At 40.9% G+C, this 19603-nt stretch overlaps 1 protein-coding gene across 1 annotated transcript in view; it reads right to left on the reverse strand.

Moving 5' to 3' along the window:
* Positions 1-19603, reverse strand: part of IKZF3 (IKAROS family zinc finger 3) — a gene marked incomplete at both ends in the record, with an annotated part of 31163 nt that overhangs the window by 9075 nt on the left and 2485 nt on the right. Inside the window, 5 exons of the mRNA XM_084300939.1 lie at positions 2881-2997; positions 4567-4734; positions 5416-5673; positions 17983-18093; positions 19272-19325. Of these exons, the coding sequence (XP_084157065.1) occupies positions 2881-2997; positions 4567-4734; positions 5416-5673; positions 17983-18093; positions 19272-19325 (708 nt within the window). The remainder of the gene's footprint in view (positions 1-2880; positions 2998-4566; positions 4735-5415; positions 5674-17982; positions 18094-19271; positions 19326-19603) is intronic.

Consider the following 19603-nt stretch of genomic DNA (forward strand, 5'->3'; position numbering starts at 1 on the left):
GCCCTGCAAGCTAAATACTTCTGATGGTTCACCAGAACAGCCAGAAAACAACAAAAAGGCTAAGTGTGCTGAAAGAAATCCTGCAGACTGATGAAATCCCCACTCCAGATGCAGTGCAGCATCTCCTGCTTCCCAACAGCTTCCCAACCTCTGCTCAACCCCCTGAGCTCTCAGCACTGTTCGAGAGCTGCTGCCCGCCACTTTCGTAAGATTTTTTTGGGGGGTGAAAAATGTAACTTATTCACTACAGAGGAGTGCTTGTGTTTTGTTGTAATCGCCAGCAGACAAGCCAGCTCCCCAGGCAGCAGCGCTGCTCGCCCTAACGCCCCACTGTGTGTGTGCAGGGTGCAGGCACTTCTCTTCCAGCCCAGAACACGAATGCACCATCACTCAGCCTGAGCTGAATTGTTTCCATAGTGTGGTTTCTCTCACACCGTAAATGTGAGCATAATTTTTAGAACATGCGGGCATTGTTAACAAAACCCTAAAGTACAAAGCGGAGCTCAAATTAGAGGCATTGCTTCCTGTAGCATCTCTATGTGGTCACTAAATAATGGAGAGTGGAACAGAGGTGGGTTATTGTGCAATGAGAACAACGCGACCAGAGATCGCTATCAGGGACTGAGCAACACTCGAACAATATTGTTACATAAAACTTTTCTTTCTCAAATATTTCCACACTGCTAGGTTTGGAACGTGCAAACCTCACTTTAAAAAGCAACTAGCAGGGTAACTACAGTCCTGATGCTGTTTAATGCTTTAATTAATGGCGTGGATGATGGCACACTGAGCACGCTTGCACTTAACGATGGCTCCATGTGAGAAGGTTGCAAGGACTTCAGAACAGAGGGCCAAAATGCAAAATGATGCAGGGAAGTAGGAAAATAGTCAGAAATCCTAAAACAATGTTCACTAAAAACAAAAGCAAAGTACTACACTTCAGGAAAGAAAAAAAAAAAAAAGGCACTAAATGACCTCCCAAGGTCCTTTCCAGCCTTCCCTCCCTCTCATTCTGTGATCTAATATACTGCTGATACCAGAAAATTGAATGGAAATGCCTCAGCAAGATTGGAGTTCCTGTTTTTCATAAAACTTACTACACTACTAAAAACACCACAATATTTTTTAAGGCGTGAAGGTCTTAAAGGCATCGAGTACAGCCATATCATGTCATACTGGAAATTTACATTTCCTCTGTGGCCAATTTAAAGCGCACTGTACTGCTTTAGAGTACTACACTGCAGATTCTGGATAACTGAAACGTTGCTATTCTGAAACGAATATAAACAAAGAATTATTTAAAATCGGGAATCCATAGTAGGTATCATGTTTTCCATTTTCACATGGTGGACATAAAGTGATTGCCATCATGAGAGCATGTACTGTAACATAAAACCACAGTTACAATATGTATGGGTTCTCATGAAAATCAAAACTTGCTGACACTCACACAACCATTTACTTTTACTAATGCTCTAAAAAAACATGTCACTTGCTGAAAAGAAGATACTCCATGAAACACTACGAAATCATTGTTTCTTTTTGACTTTTTTTTTTTTTTTCAGGGGGGCGGCATGTGTCACTGCCTGACCGCCAGCCTACTCTGCCCAGGGTGAAGATTCTCATGCACACAAAGTTATCACCACATATCAATGGGTATTCACACCCGGTTTGGGGCCTAGCTTGTGATGATGCCAGCACAGTTTTTGCTTGATAATCACATCACCAAACACAATTTTTTAATTCTTATTAAATGGTCTTTGTTAATGTTGTCATCTCTCTAAATGCAATTTTACACTTTATTTTTCTTCTCTGAAAACTCAGCTTCATGTTTTCCCTGAAAATAAAATGCTATTTGAAAGTCACAACCCAAACTAGGGAGCCTGATGCTTTAAAGGTTGGTTGTTTTTTTGGGGGGTGGTTGGTTTGGGTGTTTTTTTTGTTTGGTTGGTTTTAAGGCTGGATATCAAAAAAAAATGGGAACCTGAATTCTGAAACTGTAGCCTTAACTCTGCTGTGAATTGGCTGTACAATCTTTTGGGAGATCACAACCATTCCTCGCGTCTGTGACTGAGGAAAGTAATTCTTTCCTGACATACTGGTGTATTGTGAAACTTAAAATCGCACAAGTTCATTTTCGGATTGGAAATACTCAGGTGAATAAGGCTCAAAGATTACGGCAGTTATTTTTCATCAAAATATTTTCAGAACTGCTGCACTGAAACTGTGAAAAGGGAAATTTAAAAAAAAAAAAAAAAGAAAAGTGTTTGATACATTTCACCTTCATCCTTTTTCAAAGACAGCCCTACACTTAAGGAAGTCCTTTACCCCTCGCTACTTTGCAGGCCGATCTGTCAGCGACCTGCAGGACGTCACCCCATTTCCATGCCCTGGGATCTTGCCACTAATGCTTCTGCAAATTCTAACTAATTCTGACCAACAGCCCTTCATTTTCTTTAGAACAAGGATCAAAGAGAGCCACGTGAACAACTGCTGTCAACAACTACAGGCGTCAACTCATCCAGCACAATAAGCAACATAATGGCATTAATGTAGGAATAATTTAACATACTGTGAGTGTCACCTACAGAAATGCTGCGTAGAAGGTACTTCAGATGTTTTATTCAAAAGTAACTGTGAAATAAAAAAGTGATTAAAATAAAAGCATTCTTTAACTAGCTGCCTGAGGGATGCATTAAACCAGACCCTTTTATAAGATGTTACAGCCCCTCAGGTTACTGAAAATGATTGTAGTAAAAACTATTCTCAGGCTGTGAATTAACAGCTTACCAGATGCCCTTTTTAAGCACTGTAACGTACAAAAAAAAAAAAAAAAAAAAAAAAAAAGAAAGGGGAGGCACTGTAATGTGATAAACTCACCAGCCTCACACATGCCAGCGTTCTGCAGGTAGGTACGGCACCGCTCCTTGTGCTCCTCCAGCGAGCTCCTCTGCTTGTAGCTCCTGCCGCAGAACTCACACTTGTACGGCTTCTCCACTAGAAAAATCAGAGAGCAGCATGAAATAACCACAGGGGACCACTGAAACACGCTCCCCCTGACCTTCCAGCGTATGGTTACTGATAACATAAATGGAGAATGCTTTAAATTTCTGCTAAGTTGATGGGCGTTGTAATGATGACAAAATCAGGGTTATATGAGGGTGAAGCCCACCAGACTCACACAGCCCTCCTTGCCCCCCTAGCTCAGTGCCAGAAAAGAGGCCTCGCAGTCAGACACAGCCCTTGGGAGCCCTGTGCCCTTGACACAGCTTCCCTCGGGAAGCCCAAAAGTGCCACGACTGGGACCACAACTGTTCTAACTGCCCCATTTTGGTCCCGGCTGCACTGATGTTTTTAAGGATCTCACGAATTTCAAGTTAAGCCAAACCCATTTGTGAGGCTTACTTCATTTCCAGAGGCATTTATTGTACAGCAAATTATGCTCCTAATTCATTTAAGCAAAAACAAGCCTGTTTGAAACTCGAGATAACCACGCAGCCTTTCCCAGTGCGTCATATAAGACTGGAGGCACGCCCTGAATTATTTCATTACTGCTTCACCAACAGACATTCCCTAACACACTTGGGCACAACGTCATCGCGAATGCAAGCAGCCTTGCATCATGTACTGTGCAAAAAGACCATACTCCCTAATGGTAATGCTACTGTTCGCTCATTCGTGTGATTCACTTAAGGAGATTTCCCTTATGCTGCTTAATAAGCCAGCTCTTAAAAGCTTCAGTCACAATAAGCCCCCGATATGTCTGAAGCGTGATGTGTTGGGGGGGGACGGTCATGACCACTGTGCTGGGTTCTTGATCAAATCAGAATCTCATTTCCTCGTGTAAGGTAATCCCATTTTTAACTTTGATTCTTTGTGAGGTTTATTTTATTCCTGTTAAATGCAGTGCAGAGATAACATTTATAATTTAGAGCACCCCGATATGACACAGGATATACACAAATCAAAGAGCAACCATGACCTGGCTCCTAAAGAACGGCAGGAATTAAGGTTAATCAGTTTATACCTGACTTGTTATTCAAGTCACCTCAGCCCTGTGCCTCCATTTCTCCCATCTGTGAAGTGGATGCAATACCCTACCAGTGTTGAGAAATACCGCTGGCATTTGTTCAGCACGTTAAGACATTCAGATGAAAGGCACTACACAACAGCGAGGTGTTAACTGGCAGTAACCTTCTCTTTGATTACGCTCCAAGTTATTCCAATGGCTCAGGATGGGAATGGAAGAAAACCCCAGCAAAACATTTTCTCACTGCTCCTCAGGTTCCGAGCTTGTGAAAACAGCAGGGAGGCACTTTGCTCGGAGGCTGCTCTCTCCTCACCGCAAGCAGCTGTGACGGTGGGATTTCCCTGCTCTGTCCCCACCTGATGATGCTGAGCCCGTTCCCCAGAGGGCTCCACCAGCACAGCCGAGGGGTCTCTGCCCTTTGGCGATGCTTCAGAGCTAAGCAGGCGGAGCAGACCTCGCTGCCTGCTCTGCTTTCCACGCCTCGTGTCCCACTGACACACATCTGAAACACGTGAAGTGCCTTTGAAGTCACTTACCAGAATGTGTCCTTAAGTGACCTGTTAGCGCATCCCTCCTTTGGCAGGCATAACTGCAAAGATGACATTTAAAAGGTTTTTCCCCTGTATGTAGTTTAATGTGGCGGAGGAGGTTTCCCTTCTGAGTAAAGGAAGCTCCGCACTGATTACACTGGAATGGCCGTTCACCTTAAAATGACATACAAAAAAGGACATTTAATGGTTATGTGGGTATCACGCTATCCTCATACCCTTTCCTTTTTGGAAGAGGAACGAATGAGATACTCGATCACTTTTTGCCTACAGAAACACACACAGCCCTTCCATTGACTTCAGTGGGAGTTACATGCAGCTCTGGGGTCAGAGCTTTGTGCAATATATGCATGACTATGGAAAACAACGTACAGACTTTCCCATGGAAATAAGTGTTCTGGAGGAGGCTGATTCCAACAAGCTAGCAGTTTTTAGAAAAAGAAGTCTTATCTCACTGCAGGTCAAAATCTACGATGCTCATTGGTTTGTTGCCAAAGTAAAGCACAAAGAGAAATACAGCACACAGACTGGAAATGGCAGCACAAAACCAATCTACCTTGTGTTTTGTGGCTGACACAATTAAACAACATAGTGCCTTTCATCCAAAATTCTTAAAATGCCTCACAAATTTGCGTTTACTAATACCGAATCCCGATAGGAAGAAAGGTGGGTGAAGTGAGGCACAGAAAAGTGAGTAACTTGCCAGAGATCACACGCGGAGTCAGGGACAGAACAAGGAAATCCCAATTTTGGTAACCTTTTCTAAAAATAGTCTACATTACAAATTGTTATCCTGTCAGTATTGAGCTCTTGCAAGAATAATATAGGGATATTTACCAGTGTGGCTACGCTTATGAACCATCAAGACATTGAGGCTAATGCAGGCTAATCCACAGATATCACAATTCATTTTTCCACTAGCTGGCCTGATGTTGTCATATGAACCAGAATGTCTTTCCAGTTTAATGCTTTCATATTCGTTATATTCTCTGGGATAGGTGTAAGGTATTTCAGATTCTTCTGGGTTTTCCATAGGCTCTGAATTTAAAGCACTCTCCTCTCTGTCACTGTATTCACCTTTCACTTTAACATCATCTGCAGGTAAAACAAAGCACACAAATCAAGAAAATGATCATTTCAGATACCATGAAGTCTCTTTAAAAAATTACCAAAAATTACATAAAATTACATCAATACTTTCCTTACAGTTTTACGGAAACTCACAGAGATAAAAAAAAAAATGCAGTTAAGACGTGAATCTTCATAGGTCATATATGCATAGTGATACTCACAATGAGATAACCTTTAAAAATATTGACCTATTTATTATTACCTTTGATGGATAACTTCCTTCTGCAGATTACAAAAGCATAGTACAGGACAAACTTCTGTTCTTGCAATTACAGGGTACTATTCAGAATATAAAATAAAGTACTTGTTTCTACATCTGGCCATTAGCCTACAGAAATGAGTGCCACAAGATTTTCCTATGAATTGGAAATACAGAAAGACATGTTAAAAGGGATACTTGTAACTTCCTGTGGAACTTTCAAGCATGCCTAAAAAAAGTCTGATCCAGTAAGACCCTGAGTTTCCCATGGTAAAGATTCTCATCAATTAATCCCAATCAGTAATCTGAATCTTCACTTGCAATTGCAATTTTTATCGAAAGATCTCAAATGTTTCGAGAAGCATTCGATAATCCTGATACCTGTATTGAAGACTGCTGTATGAGTAAAACCAGTAAAGGTAGTAAAGATTGCCTGATAAATAAATATATTGCAGAAATGTTACAAGATTTGTCCAAAGTCACATTGCAAGCACACAGCAAAGACCACGAAGACTCTTGAAGACCAACATCCATGGCCTTGAGTAGGTTCCTGAACTTGCTGCTGTGTCCAGAGAAAACTCTGGAATCAAAGGCATCGCCTCATATTAATGCAACTTCACGACAAGAGAAGAATGTAACAAGTAGCTAATAATTTACTAACAATAATGTTCCCATGAAAAAATATCAGCAAATGGCTCGCACTACATAAACTGCTAATGATTCCTAACTATGGCTGAATTTCTTTTCTGCTATTAACTCCAGCATTACCAGCACGCTCATTAAAATCCTTACTAATTGATGGGGCAGCCTTTTTTTCTGCTTGAAGTGGACTTTTCTATCTAGATAGGAGCTGGGTTATGGCTGAAACTTGAGTTATGCCTCAAGCTACTAAGTGAAGAAAAGCATTAAGAGATAAAACACATTGTTTCCTGTTTGAAAGTATTGTTCTCATGGGCACCTGCTCCTCTCTCAGACTGAGGGTTAGACAGTTAAATATGGCATTTAATCACTTGTCCTTTCTCCAAAGTACAGAACATGGACTGCTGAATATGTATTAGCTCTGGTTCTGAGTAATAAACCACATCAAATGCTGAGAACAAACAATGGGTGACAGCAAAAATGAGGTGGCAACATAAAAGCAAGCACTGAAAAATAAAAATCTGGCAGCCAATACTTTCACGCAATCAAAATTTTCAACAATATTTTGGTGATAACATCGCTCCTCTAGCCTTGATGCTTGCACTGAGCCCAGCCGATCTATCTTACTCTGGGCTAAAGTGAATGGAAGGGGGGGGGAAACAGGTGGGTGATCATTGCTTCATCCCATGCAAGAACCCACACAAGGGTAGAAAACTCCAGGAGATTCCTTTTAGTGCCCTCCCCAGACGGTGACACCCACAGGAGGATTTTTTCCCCCATATCATGTGTTTTTATCCCCTTGTCCTAGACGTTTTTTGAAGTTCTGCATTGGGACTGACTGCCCCGGCCCCAGGAGGGCTCGCACAGGTTTGGGGGTTTGTTCTGAGGCTCCCATGGAGGCTTCACCTCCCAGTGTGCCATGTCCCACTGCACCTAATGCCCTGTTTCACGTCCCAAGTCCCCCTTCCACTGGAATGGGGCTTCCTCTGCTGCCAGATTCATGCCTGAGGTTGGAAGATCCCACTCTCTCAGAATTAGTTTAAGCATCCACTTCCATCACTCCAAGGAAAAGCTATTGCTGGTTGCTGAAAGCAGCTTTCAACAGAGTCGCTTTTCCAAAAAAATGAGTTGTTCACCCCCATCTCCGCCCCCCAGCAGGAGACAGCTCCAAAATAATTTGCTACATCCTGCGCAGAATGGTAAAAGGAAGCGCACGCTGCAGCTGCACCTTGGTGGTGCTTTCAGACACAATTTCAATTCCCACTTTCTATTTAACGTCTCACCTTTCGTCTGCATTAAATGCGATGGCTTAGCAGTGGAGGACTAGCTGTAACCTCCTATTGAGCAGACTTCTCTACCGTTTTCTACCGTTTCTCACCACAAGTTCACAGCTCACAACTTTTCACTCTTGTACCGAGTTACGTTCCTGCTCACGACGCACGAGCGCTGCGATCCCCATGGCAAGCACTTGCTGACTGCCACACACTGGGCATCCTATGGTTCCGCTGCGGAAAATAATTGCCTCTGCATTTTCCATGCTGCATGTTGGCTGCTTGCAATGCATTTGTTTTCTTACAGTAACAGGGAAGGGTGCACCTGAGCCCTTACCAAGGCTTTTCCACCGCTGCCTCCCCCTGCAAGCAGCGCTGTCTCTCCAGCTGTCAGCGATATCCCACCAAAGCTCGAGCGCGTTTCAGTTTGCATGTAGGCGTTTAAAGAACCTCAACGGAAAAATTCACCTTCTGGTGACTGAGAGCAGACAGCAGAAGCCACTAAGGAAGAGGGTTTTTTTAAAAAAAAAAATCAAGCAAGGGTTAAGAAGTGTTGGAATTTTTCTATCCTAAGACACTCGTTAGCGGTCAGAGGCTTCCCTGCCAGGCTGGGAGCAGCCAGCCATGCAGAAGAAAACTGGTGCAAAGCAGCCCAGGGAAAAGATGGGTGAGTTCGGGTCTGCCCAAAATTAACCAAGTGGTTGCCGAGGTCTGAAGCAAGCAAATTCTTTTTTCAGCCCCGGCTGTTGCTCTGCGTGCTGGCAGGCAGAGGCAATTGTGTGAGATAGGAGACTGGCAGAAGTGTGAAAAGGTTTGGGTCTGTCACTTAAAGATCGTATCAACAGATTTGAATGAAATGAGGGAGTTTCCAGGCTGGTCCTCCTTAAGCAAGAGGAATGCAACTGTAACATCAAGCAGAAAAGGGATAATGAAGTGTGGAAAAACAGGAGTATCCTTAACAATCCTTAACAAACTTCCCCAGGTTGAAAAAAGCAGTGATATTATCTCTTCTATGCTTGGGAAAGTAAAGAAGTTGTAAGAGGAAAAACTATTCATGGTGTCCAACACAGGTAACTATTTTTCTTGAGGCAGTTCATGAAGGTAATACATACTGCAGGAAAAAAAAAAAAAAAAAAAAAAAAAAGTTGTAGATTTTACACAACAAAGTACCAGGGTGATGTGTTAAGGCTGATGCACATGGTTTCATTTCCTGGGGAGATGATTACAAGATGAAAGACATACTCCAGAGTAATATTTTTGTTTCACCTGAAACACTGTAAAAACAATGGGTTCTGGAAAAAATCCAAAATAAAGCTGTGGTGGCAACTTCAGACTGAGTCACCATATGAGCAGTGCTTGTATACGTTCTATAAAACGCAAGAATAAAAAAAAAAGTCAATAACTGCAAACAATTAAGACAAGCTAGAGCATTATCTTAGCTGTTCTGTCTAAGAGGGAGTCTCTGAAGGACATCCCCCTCCTCACCAACACCCCCCCCCCATATTTAGTCCAAGACTTTGGCATCAAATATAGAAAGAAAAAAAAGAGTTTTGTACTGTTGTTAAGCAAAGTTTGCCAGAAGTGTTATGAAAAGCACAAAGAATAAAAACCAGAAGCTATTAAAGACAACAGCACAAAAGGGTGATGTTGCTCAAGTGTTTTACAAGGAGTGGGGTCATAATCATGAAATCCTCAGCACATGCAAAAAGTCAACTGGATAACAAAGAAACTTAATCATCTTAATGTGGCATTTTAATGATGCTGCTGATTTGCTATGCCAATTCAGAGATAATGAGCCCCTAATGCTACAGATGTTCAGCCAGACTAAAGAAAAAAATGAAAAAAAAAGAAAAGCTTTTCTTGTATGCCATTTCCTAACTATCCAATTAAACAAATTGTGAAAGCATATAAATAGTTTACCAGGTTTTGACAGCTGTTAATAGGATTCAGATGCTGAAGAACAAGAAGGGCGTCTATATGTGCATGTACTGAAGGATTCTTGTGACTACCTGGATTTGACAGGTATTAACCAATGATTCATCACTGTTATCTCCACAAATCTTCCCCAGAAATAGCAGTACGAAACCCAAATGTACACATACTAGAGTCTGTCCCCTCCCAGAACGTGAGATTCCTTTACCTAAAGCAGCTTGAAGCACAACAGCCATACACTGTGAAACTGAAAAGGTCAGTGGAGTTTCCAAAGTCAAGTCAGAATCCTGCAAATTTACGAAAAACACCTCTACAATGGAATTAACGCAACGTGGGGGAAGATGTGTTATCAAGAAAAAGAAAAAAACATATTCCTGAATGAATATAAAGAGAGGTTTGCAGTACTTCCAACGAATTATAAACTGAACATCAATGTTATACCTAAGTACCTAAGTGGGGTTTTTTGTCCTTAAATTATACATTACATACACATTGAAAATGTGGGGACTGTGAGCAATGGAGAGTTATAAAACATAACAGGAACATGAGACCATTAGTTTTGTTTTTTTTTTTTTTTACTAGAGGCAACACAGTCAGAGGCTAAGCAACTTTCCTACATGTTTTTCTGATACTATTGCAGACTTCAGTTCTAGGGACCAGAAAGGAGCTCAAGGCGTTGGGGCCTGACCTGGCTCTGCTGCCAGGGCACCCTTCTGCCACTACTGGCCAAGGCTCTAAAATCCCAGGTACTGCGCCCACTACTTCTACAGCACACTGGAAATCCATAGGATTCACTTCCTCGACTCACCAAAAATTATTCCTTGGACACAGTGGCTTTGATTTGATCTCTGTCTCCTCCAGCATTTTCTTGGTGCTGCTGTTCTGCGTCCGTTTTGAATAAAAAGCAAGCACCTATTTTGTTGAGATATACAGCATACTTGAGGGGGTAATTCCTAAATGAACCCGTGCAGAATGCACCTGGTGGAAATCTCACTTCTAAAAATAGGAGAGAAACTTTCATAATTCCCCTTTGTGGAGAGCACGCGCTATGGTAATGAGTTTCCTTGTTTTTATTGTGACTTGCAACAAAAATAGAAACAAATCAAATTGAAATGCAGCACTGAGAATTGGGAAAAAAAATAAATAAATCAGGCATTGTTTCCCAAGCATTGGGATGTGTATTTTCTACTTCATTAATACCAATGTCTTTCTATTGTCAAAACACAATATAATTTATGTAGTTACATAATTAATTACGATTATTTTTTTTAAATGCATATCTCCAAACTCATGTGAGCCAGGACACTTGAATTAAATAATTGCTTCTTCAAGCACCTTATTCAAACATATACTAGTATTTTTCCTATGAATCTATCTTCCTATACAAGTCTATAATATCTATAATCTCATAATTGATATTTCCCATCTATTACCAACTTTTTGCCCAATAATAATCTAGTGTTTCTTTAGGGGTTTTGTTGAAAAGATCACTGAAATATGTTAAAATTAGACTAACAAAAATACTGATAAAGGAAAAATCCAAAACCGAGTTCTTCCAAACCTGGAGATAAACAGGACAACAGCCCAGCAGCACCACACAGCACTAGGCCAGGGTTTAAGGAAGGAAGTGAAAAATAATGCATTTAACTGACACTACAAAGAGAATTTGGGGAAGCAGAATGTTATTACCTGAGGCAACATGGCTGGGGGATAGAAAACTATGCTAAAACTAGCATGATTTCTTTTTATTTATTTTTTAAATTAACGTAAGTGTCAGTAGCTTGCTGTTTTCCTCAATTGCCTATACCCACAGTGCTGCCCAGGAGCACAGAGCACTGAATCAGAGGGAACAGCATCCCACATTCCAGGGTCTACCAGTGCCCAGATTTTCCAGTCTCTCTCAGATGAATTTTGTTTCGCTTATGACACCTGTTAACATTATCCTTCCAAACCTTATGGTATTTAAAGCCTCCCTCTGAAAAAGAAAAAAAAACCCACAGAAGATGAAACTGAGTTCTTCTCTTACAGTTAGATAAGATCACTCATAGAAAACATTTCTAAAATTACAATTCCTAAAGTCCAGAAACCCAGATACAATCACAACCGTTAAATCAGACTTCAATTAGACAGTTAATCAGAGAACATCTGGACCTAACAGTCAGACTGAAAAAGGCCACATGTTAAATTCAGATAATCGCCTTCATTAGTTATATCAAGGGACCTATTACTAATATGACCACTCAGGCATGATCACCTCTGGTCAACTGCTTTTTCAAATGAACTTCAAATCTGAACTTCAAATCTTTAAACCATATTTTTATTTAGCTTTTTGAATTCATCTCCCAGAAGTCTTCGTTACAATGTGGCACTGTCTTACATTTGATACTAGAAAAAAATGATATCATACAACAATTTGAAAACCAGGGAAATCTGTGATAAATATCAACAGAGCTTTTACACCTACAAACTGAAGACAGGAGTTTGTTTCAGATGTTGCTCAAAAACCTCAAACAACATAACTGTCACAAAACCAATTGTAATGGTTTGATTCAACTACAAAAAAAAAAAAAAAATCTAGCAGTAAAGAGCCTGGATTCTAAGACTTGAGCTTTAGACCATAAATACTCTCTCTCCAAATCAATATTTCTATAGGTAAATGCTAAGATTTCACTTTTAGCCTCATCTTCTGCAGAACCTTGTGCATCCCTGTGTTCCCTCAGGAAGATTCAAAATCAATCCTGTTTGGCAGAGGGGAAAGTTTCACAGAATTATGGAGTTTTGGCAGTTGGCCCTGTTGGTCGCAGGGGCCAGGAGCAGGAGCAGGCGCAGCTCAGAGCCCTGCAGAAGCGAGCGGTGTGGACACACTCAGCAGGAACGCCTGGAATCAAGCTTGGAATGAAAAAAAGTTCGTAACAGCTCCTGCAGGTCAGCAGCAGAAACCAAAACAGGAACAAGAGCTGAAGCCCATAAACACGGTGTGAGGGGAGATGGTGTTGACAACGCGGAAAAGCTAGCTTGAGGTACCAGAAGTAAAATATGGTGTTGAGCACACGGTGCAGACTCTGCAAAAATCGGCTGAAAGCCAGCCAGCAGCAAGACACAAACCCAGTGGAAACAGAGCTTCATCAATTCCGACGCTCATGGAACTGCTCACTGCATTTTAGCCAAGTTTTGATTCTTGTGGATTTCTTTTTGCTTTCCGATACTTTTCCAGCAGCACAAATAGTAGTAAACCTGCCCATTAAACTCCCACTTTTTGTGCCAAATGAGCAGCCTAGTCTGGGGGCAAAACATGAGTCATCTTAATTAATTAATTTCCTTTCCAGCAGACCATATTTCTAAAAATAGATGATTTTCTGCAATGACATTTGAGTTCCTAGGGCCGTTTGCCTTGCCCTCGCTTATTTACTGATACACATGGAGGCGGCGGGGGGAGCCACAACTCACCTACCCTGGACTAGATTTTGGTTTAATGCTGAAAGAGTTAAGTATTTCTCTCTCCTTTAATTCCAAATAATTATTTGGTGTGAAATGGAGATGCACATTGTACAAGAAATGAAGAAAGATACACTTTAAAGAGCTAGGGAAAGGAGTCCATAACCTACTGAATAACGCTGTGTGTCCATTCTCCTTCCGGACTGTCTCATCTGAGAGCTCACACTGCTCACCAAGATATCTCAAAATCAAATTCTACTTTCTGCTAACTGTAACGGGTTAATAACAATAAGAAATAGGTGCACTTTTCCAGCGACTTGGCAGCCATCGGAATACCGGAGTTCGCCTCCCTCTGTCCCAGCTCTCCAGGTGCAGGGCGGCGTGAGCCGACGTCAGTCACCTGCAGGCTGCGGTGACACCGAGCTGATGTCACCAAACGTGCCCAGCAGCATCCCCGCTGCTGCTCGTACAGTACCACGGGGCTGCGACAAAAGTCGAGAGGATCTTTTGTCGATAACGCCGAGCCGCGGCTTTCAGTTCAGGCAGAGCCACGGCAGCAGAGCCCTGACACAGTTAAGCGGCACAGCCTCCTTGCCGGGTTTTAACACTTACAGAAATCCCCTGTTAAGTGAACTTCTGCAGCAGAGCACCGCTGATGTTGTGAGATAACCCTTGAGTCCCATGAGCGGCAGGGCTCGATCTGGGCTTGGGAGATGTAATATTCTGATAAAAAACGGCACTTCCTTTTCAGGCAGATAAGTGCGTGTGCTCGCAGCACCGCTGGAACCTCAGTGCGCACCGAGGCGAGGGTTTGTCATCCTCTCCTGTCTCACTCCAGCCTTTTAACCGCCCCCCTTCGCACACCTAAATGCAGCAGCAATTAGCATCCATAAACCACAAGTGTGGCTTCTATTTCTTTTCATTTCACAACCATGAAAGCTAGCTAACATTTGTAATGCCGAAAAGTTGTCTGCCTCAGAGGAGGGAATCAAGACATAATTAAACACTTGTGCCTGACTGTGCCTCCCAGAGGAAGGAATGCACCTTTTAAAGTGAATTTTTCAACTGAGGACTCTTCAACTTTGGCCACTGAAGGTAGTGGTGACGGGGCGCATAAAGGAACAAGGGAAATTAATGCTTCCCCCATGTATCTGCCTCGCTGCTTGTCTCTTTTCTGACTAGATACAGGAAGCACCATGGGAACGGGGTATTTTTATGGTTGCGGGCAAGCATGCACCATGTGCACCACAGCATGCAGCTTCAATTCCCTTGAGGCAAAAAAAAAAAAAAAAAAAAAAAGGTTTTTTCTTTCCTTTTTTTTTTCTTTCTTTTTGTTCTCCATCAAGCTTTTAATTAACATATTACTGTAGCCTTCTGCCTGCTTGCCCTGTATTTAGCAGGCATGGCAGCTGAAGGCCTTTTAGAAAGGGTGTATCGCAGGACAAGTCGCGTTGTGTTCAGTGAATGGCCCTCACTGTGGCAGCATTGACACACGACCATGTCAGCCAGCCTGTTTGCATGTGCTCAGAGAAGTACAAACATGGAACTACTTGCTGCAAAAGCGGATTTTCTTACACCAAAAAGAGCACCAGTCGTGCTGACATTTCAGCCCTACATACAAGTTTACTTACTGCATTCAGGAAATTTCTGTAGCCTTTTTAAAGGATCACAGTATCACTTTCTGTGGACCTAACATAAAAGGCACCACCAAATTAGAGACAGACAACATCTAGATTTGACCAGTCTCCATCTCCTGTTTGAAGTCTTAGAGTAAGTCCCCACAATGTATTTAAAGACTGTCATCCATTAATAACACAGGCTTCACAGAAAAACTGTGCAGTCTAAGAAACTGGATGATTACCGCTTACTACGAATGCTTACCGAAAGAAAAAAATGCTTAATGAACAAAAAAACAAGCATTACAGCCAAATATTAAGGTGGTGAAAAGCAGACTTCTGAAAAAAAATAAAAAATAAAAAAAACTTGAAAAAAAGAGTTTTCTGTGTTGTGGGCCATCATCAATGGTGAACTGTGAAAGTAAAGACTGAAGTGGAACTGCTCACTCACAAAAGGAAGGGATCACGGACACCGTGATTAACATTTATGAGAACCACACATTGTGTGTTATTTCTCTTCAAATCTGATACGTAATGAGAGCGTTAGTGTTTGCACCAGGCAACGTGCCAAATGGCAGAGGTGTTTTTTAGGCAGGGCATAATCTATTTCCCAAAAGCCACCACGGATACTGACAATATTTCTATTCTGTGATTCTGGAGAATACTATATATTCACTTTTAGCAGGGTTAGTGATCCCCGAAAGATAATACTCCCACCAGGGCAGTACTGTCAGAGTGCGGTTTCACTTATCTGGAACTCAGACAGATACTTACTGACCCACAAGGACTGCTCAGTGACTAACATAGCTGTTACTGTCAAACTGCAACAGCAAGTCATGGAAGCCAAGATTATTCGTGAACTTCAGCATCCAGCAGCAACCGGACTGGCACTGGGCTTTAGGAGAAATTTAACTGCACCTACTGATGTTTGCACTGCCCACAGCACTAGTGCAGCACGCTTAAATATTTAAGATTTATTGTGCTTTCAGTATCAGAATGATTGTAGAGAAACGCATGTGAATCAATGAAGTAAACATAAGAAGTGTTTAGTTTTGTGCCATTTTACACTGATATACTGTAGCTTTTTTTTTTTTTTTTGACATTTAAAGGAGTTTTCTCCCAGCAATTATCTCCTCATTCCTGTACTGAGAATTGCAGAATGGAGCACAGAGGTACCAAGTGGATTCATACTTACTGTATAATGTGAATAAACACTAAAGGTGAAGGAGTATCAAAGAATGAACTGATGCTCTATTGACATTTATAACCTTGTCTTTGAGAGGATGGACAGGCACTGGAACAGGCTCCCCAGGGCAGAGGTCATGGCATCAAGCTGCTGGATTTTGGATTGTCCAAAGAACATTTGGACAATGATCTTGGACATAGGGGCTGGGTTTTGGGTGGTCCTGTGCAGATCCAGGAGCTGGACCCGATATTCCTTGTGGGTCCTTTCCCACTTGGGATATTCTGTGATCTATGAAATCACGTAAAGGATAGACAAATACATGGACTATGGCTGTGATCATTTCATCAGCTAGGGGATCTGAAAGAGATGTCAGGTGCCCTGGATGTAGAAAAGGCTCAAGCCTTCCACGTTCTGTGGCTAAAAACATTAAACTTCTCTTTTTAGGGTAAGCAGAGCAGAACTCACCTGCCCAAGCTAGATTCTACAATGCAGGCATCTATATACTAAGCTTTTGCTGGCTCTAAGTGGAGTCCTGACAAACAGCAGCTGCTCTGGGGACACCAGGCACTTCATCCTAAGGCAGGCAGACAGATTTGGTCAGAAACCTGCATGCTCCTTCCATTGACTGTCAAGAAAAGCCAGATACTGGTCCACTTCAACACCAGTGCTGTCTGTACACACCTAAGTGAGATTAATTTCACCCTCTGCACAGCCACTTCTGCTAGTGCAGTACTCCCTTGAGTGCTTTATGTTGTTTGGTACTTGCTATTTTGTAAATAAATGTTTAATCTTTAATAACGTGGAAGCCTGAAACCTGAACATTTCACTGCAGTCCAAAACAAAGTCATCACATTTATGTTACAGGGAACAACCAGGTTACTTGGGCAACTGAAACAGAGGCAATCCTTCAGTGATTTACTTGATTTATGTGATACGCGAACCCTACCTCAAAACTACTAACCAAAGCCACAGACATAATTCGTCTTGACACTGCTGTGGTGCCATGGACATGCTGTACTTGAAAGGCAGCATGAAACTGGCAAAACAATGCATGTCTTTTCCTCAGTGTATGTACACCACATCCTCTACCAGGCAACATTTTTCACTGTTTGTGGTTGAGACCTGGCATAAATGAACATGCTCAGCTCACTGGCAGGAATGTTTATTAATGCTGTGATTTTATGAGCTGCTTGATCAAGGAGGAAATTCAAGGTCTTGCTCTATCTATATGTAATATACAAAAACACACAAATTCCAAGAGCCTGTAAGATTGCCTTAAGTCCAGGAGCTGTTTATCTTATATCTAGTAAGAGAAGAAGCACTACTAGTTTATAAAGATACACAGAAGTATGCCTTTATGCAGGACCTCTTAGATTAGAAATAGCACATATTGTTTTAGTATGTTACTCATACCTGTGTCTTGGTTCAGAGTTGCATAGGAAGTATTTACTGCTTGACCTAAATGATTAACTTGGTAAACTGACCAACCTTCTCTTCACCCCTGGTTTTAAGCAGATTACTGCTAGTTTTAAATTCTACAGGGCTGAGTTGTCCTATGAACTTGAGATAACCTGTCCTTTCTTTCAAAAAAAAAAAAGAAAAAAAGCTGTCATGTAGCTTAACAATATTTATTAAAAGCACTAGCCTAATGCACACATTTGTCATATGCAAACTACTTTTAAGAGTTCACGTGCTAAAACACACACTAAACGAGGTCACCATATGCACAAGCTTTTTTTTTTTCCTTGCTATCCATATTTCATAGATGCTGTATAAGTGGCCTTTCTAAAATGCATGTGAGGTTCCCTGATGGTTGTTCCTCCTTTAGAGCACGTTAAAATGCTCTGAACTAATTGTACCATTATTTCATTTACAGACATGCAGGCAAAACAGAGCTATCATACAGAATAAACTTTGTAATTACTCTCACAGCATAATCAGATGAATAAAAAGAAACCATAACTATTATTATTCATAATTCAGTCCCCACTTTACCTCCTGCTTCTTCATTAGACTGATTGAGTTCCTTCATATCTTCTACGTTTTCCATACTTTCCATTTCCTGGGATTTGTTCAGATTACAGTCTGTCAAAACTTCCTGTCCTTCTGAAACAAGCAAATTGTTAAAAACAGTAACTATCAATGCTCCATTATTTCCAAGTTATTGCCTCTCAGTATCTGCAAACTCCCAATATTGGTTCCAGTACTCACAATGCTCTTCTGACAGATGCGCTTGCTGCAATTTCACTGAGTGGATTTGTTGCTGGAAATCATACACAAACTCTCACACAAAGTATGCACCTTTAAGTCCTGAACTTTTTCTCCAATTTAACTATTCCAGACATTGTCCCAAATAAGAACAAAATAGCAATGACTTTGCAGATAACTCAATATATTCTATCTATTCTACTAACTGCTGCTAACAGGTAAGCAAGCAAGTTCTTCAGAGCATGCAAGAGGAATTACAGCTCTACTTTGTTCATCAAGGGCAAAATATTATTCACTCTGGCCCCAGTCCAGGAAACTGCCACTTCAAATCCAACTGCACTTCTCAGCTTATTGCACATATCTTTTGAAATATCAACATTATCAGAAAGTTTTCTGATGATTGCTGTGGCGGCAGTACGTGCCAGTACTGCAAGCCTCTTTTCTCTGGAAGAAAGTCAGATTTTTAACTATAGCAAAATTTATTTGGGTGATTTTTTTTTTTTTTTCAAATAAAGCCTCTTTCATAAAATACATGATACAGACCAGTTTAATGGTAGGTATATTTATTTAAATTTCAGATATATAACTTTAAAAAAAAAAACTGACATTTTCTGTGAACAATCCTGTGAATTTTTAATAAATCAAGCAATTTAAACGGTTACTATCCAACTGTTTAAGTTCATAGCAAAATAAACAATGCTTCTCAAGCTAAGTATTACATTGGATCAGATAGAGTTTTATATTTTGATTAGCAAGAAACTAAAACACTTGTCTAACTCGCACAAAAGGTTTGTTTTCATATTTTCAGAAATGCAGTCAACCAAAAGAATCAAATTATTCTTGCTTCCCTAATCAAAACTTACAACTATACAGTGTTTTTTTTTTCTTTAGTATCATTTTCCAATATTATACTGAACTTGAAGTTTTATTCCGATGCTAGAATTTACTTTTCCCCTTTAATACCTGTTATGCAGTGTCCTGGGAATATAAACAAGCTGCAAATCTTATAGTTTTCTCCATTTAAAATGAAAGTTTTCAAGAGAGAGTAAAACAATTGAACTTGAACAGTGTAGTACCTGCAGCCATGGGCTGTTCCTGAGTATTACTTAGGTCCATACCAGCCTGTGAATCTGCAAGAGACACAGAAAAGCAATCTGAGTTGCTTAATATTTGTAGAGCCATTCACGACATAGCTAGTAATCTTACAAGTTCCTGGTTTCTTGACTAGAAGCAAAATTGAAAAAGCAAAATTCTCAAAGAAATTACTACTAAATAATTACGTTCCATTGTACACCTTCTTTACATCTTGAGCACTGACTATCACGTGTCCAAAAGATGGGTTAAGTATTGTCTTCTAACTTCAAATACGTATATATATAATGAAAATTATTTACATGTTCAGTTTAGC

Source organism: Netta rufina (genome assembly GCF_964035555.1).
Source record: "Netta rufina genome assembly, chromosome: 24".
NCBI classification, from domain to species: domain Eukaryota; kingdom Metazoa; phylum Chordata; class Aves; order Anseriformes; family Anatidae; genus Netta; species Netta rufina.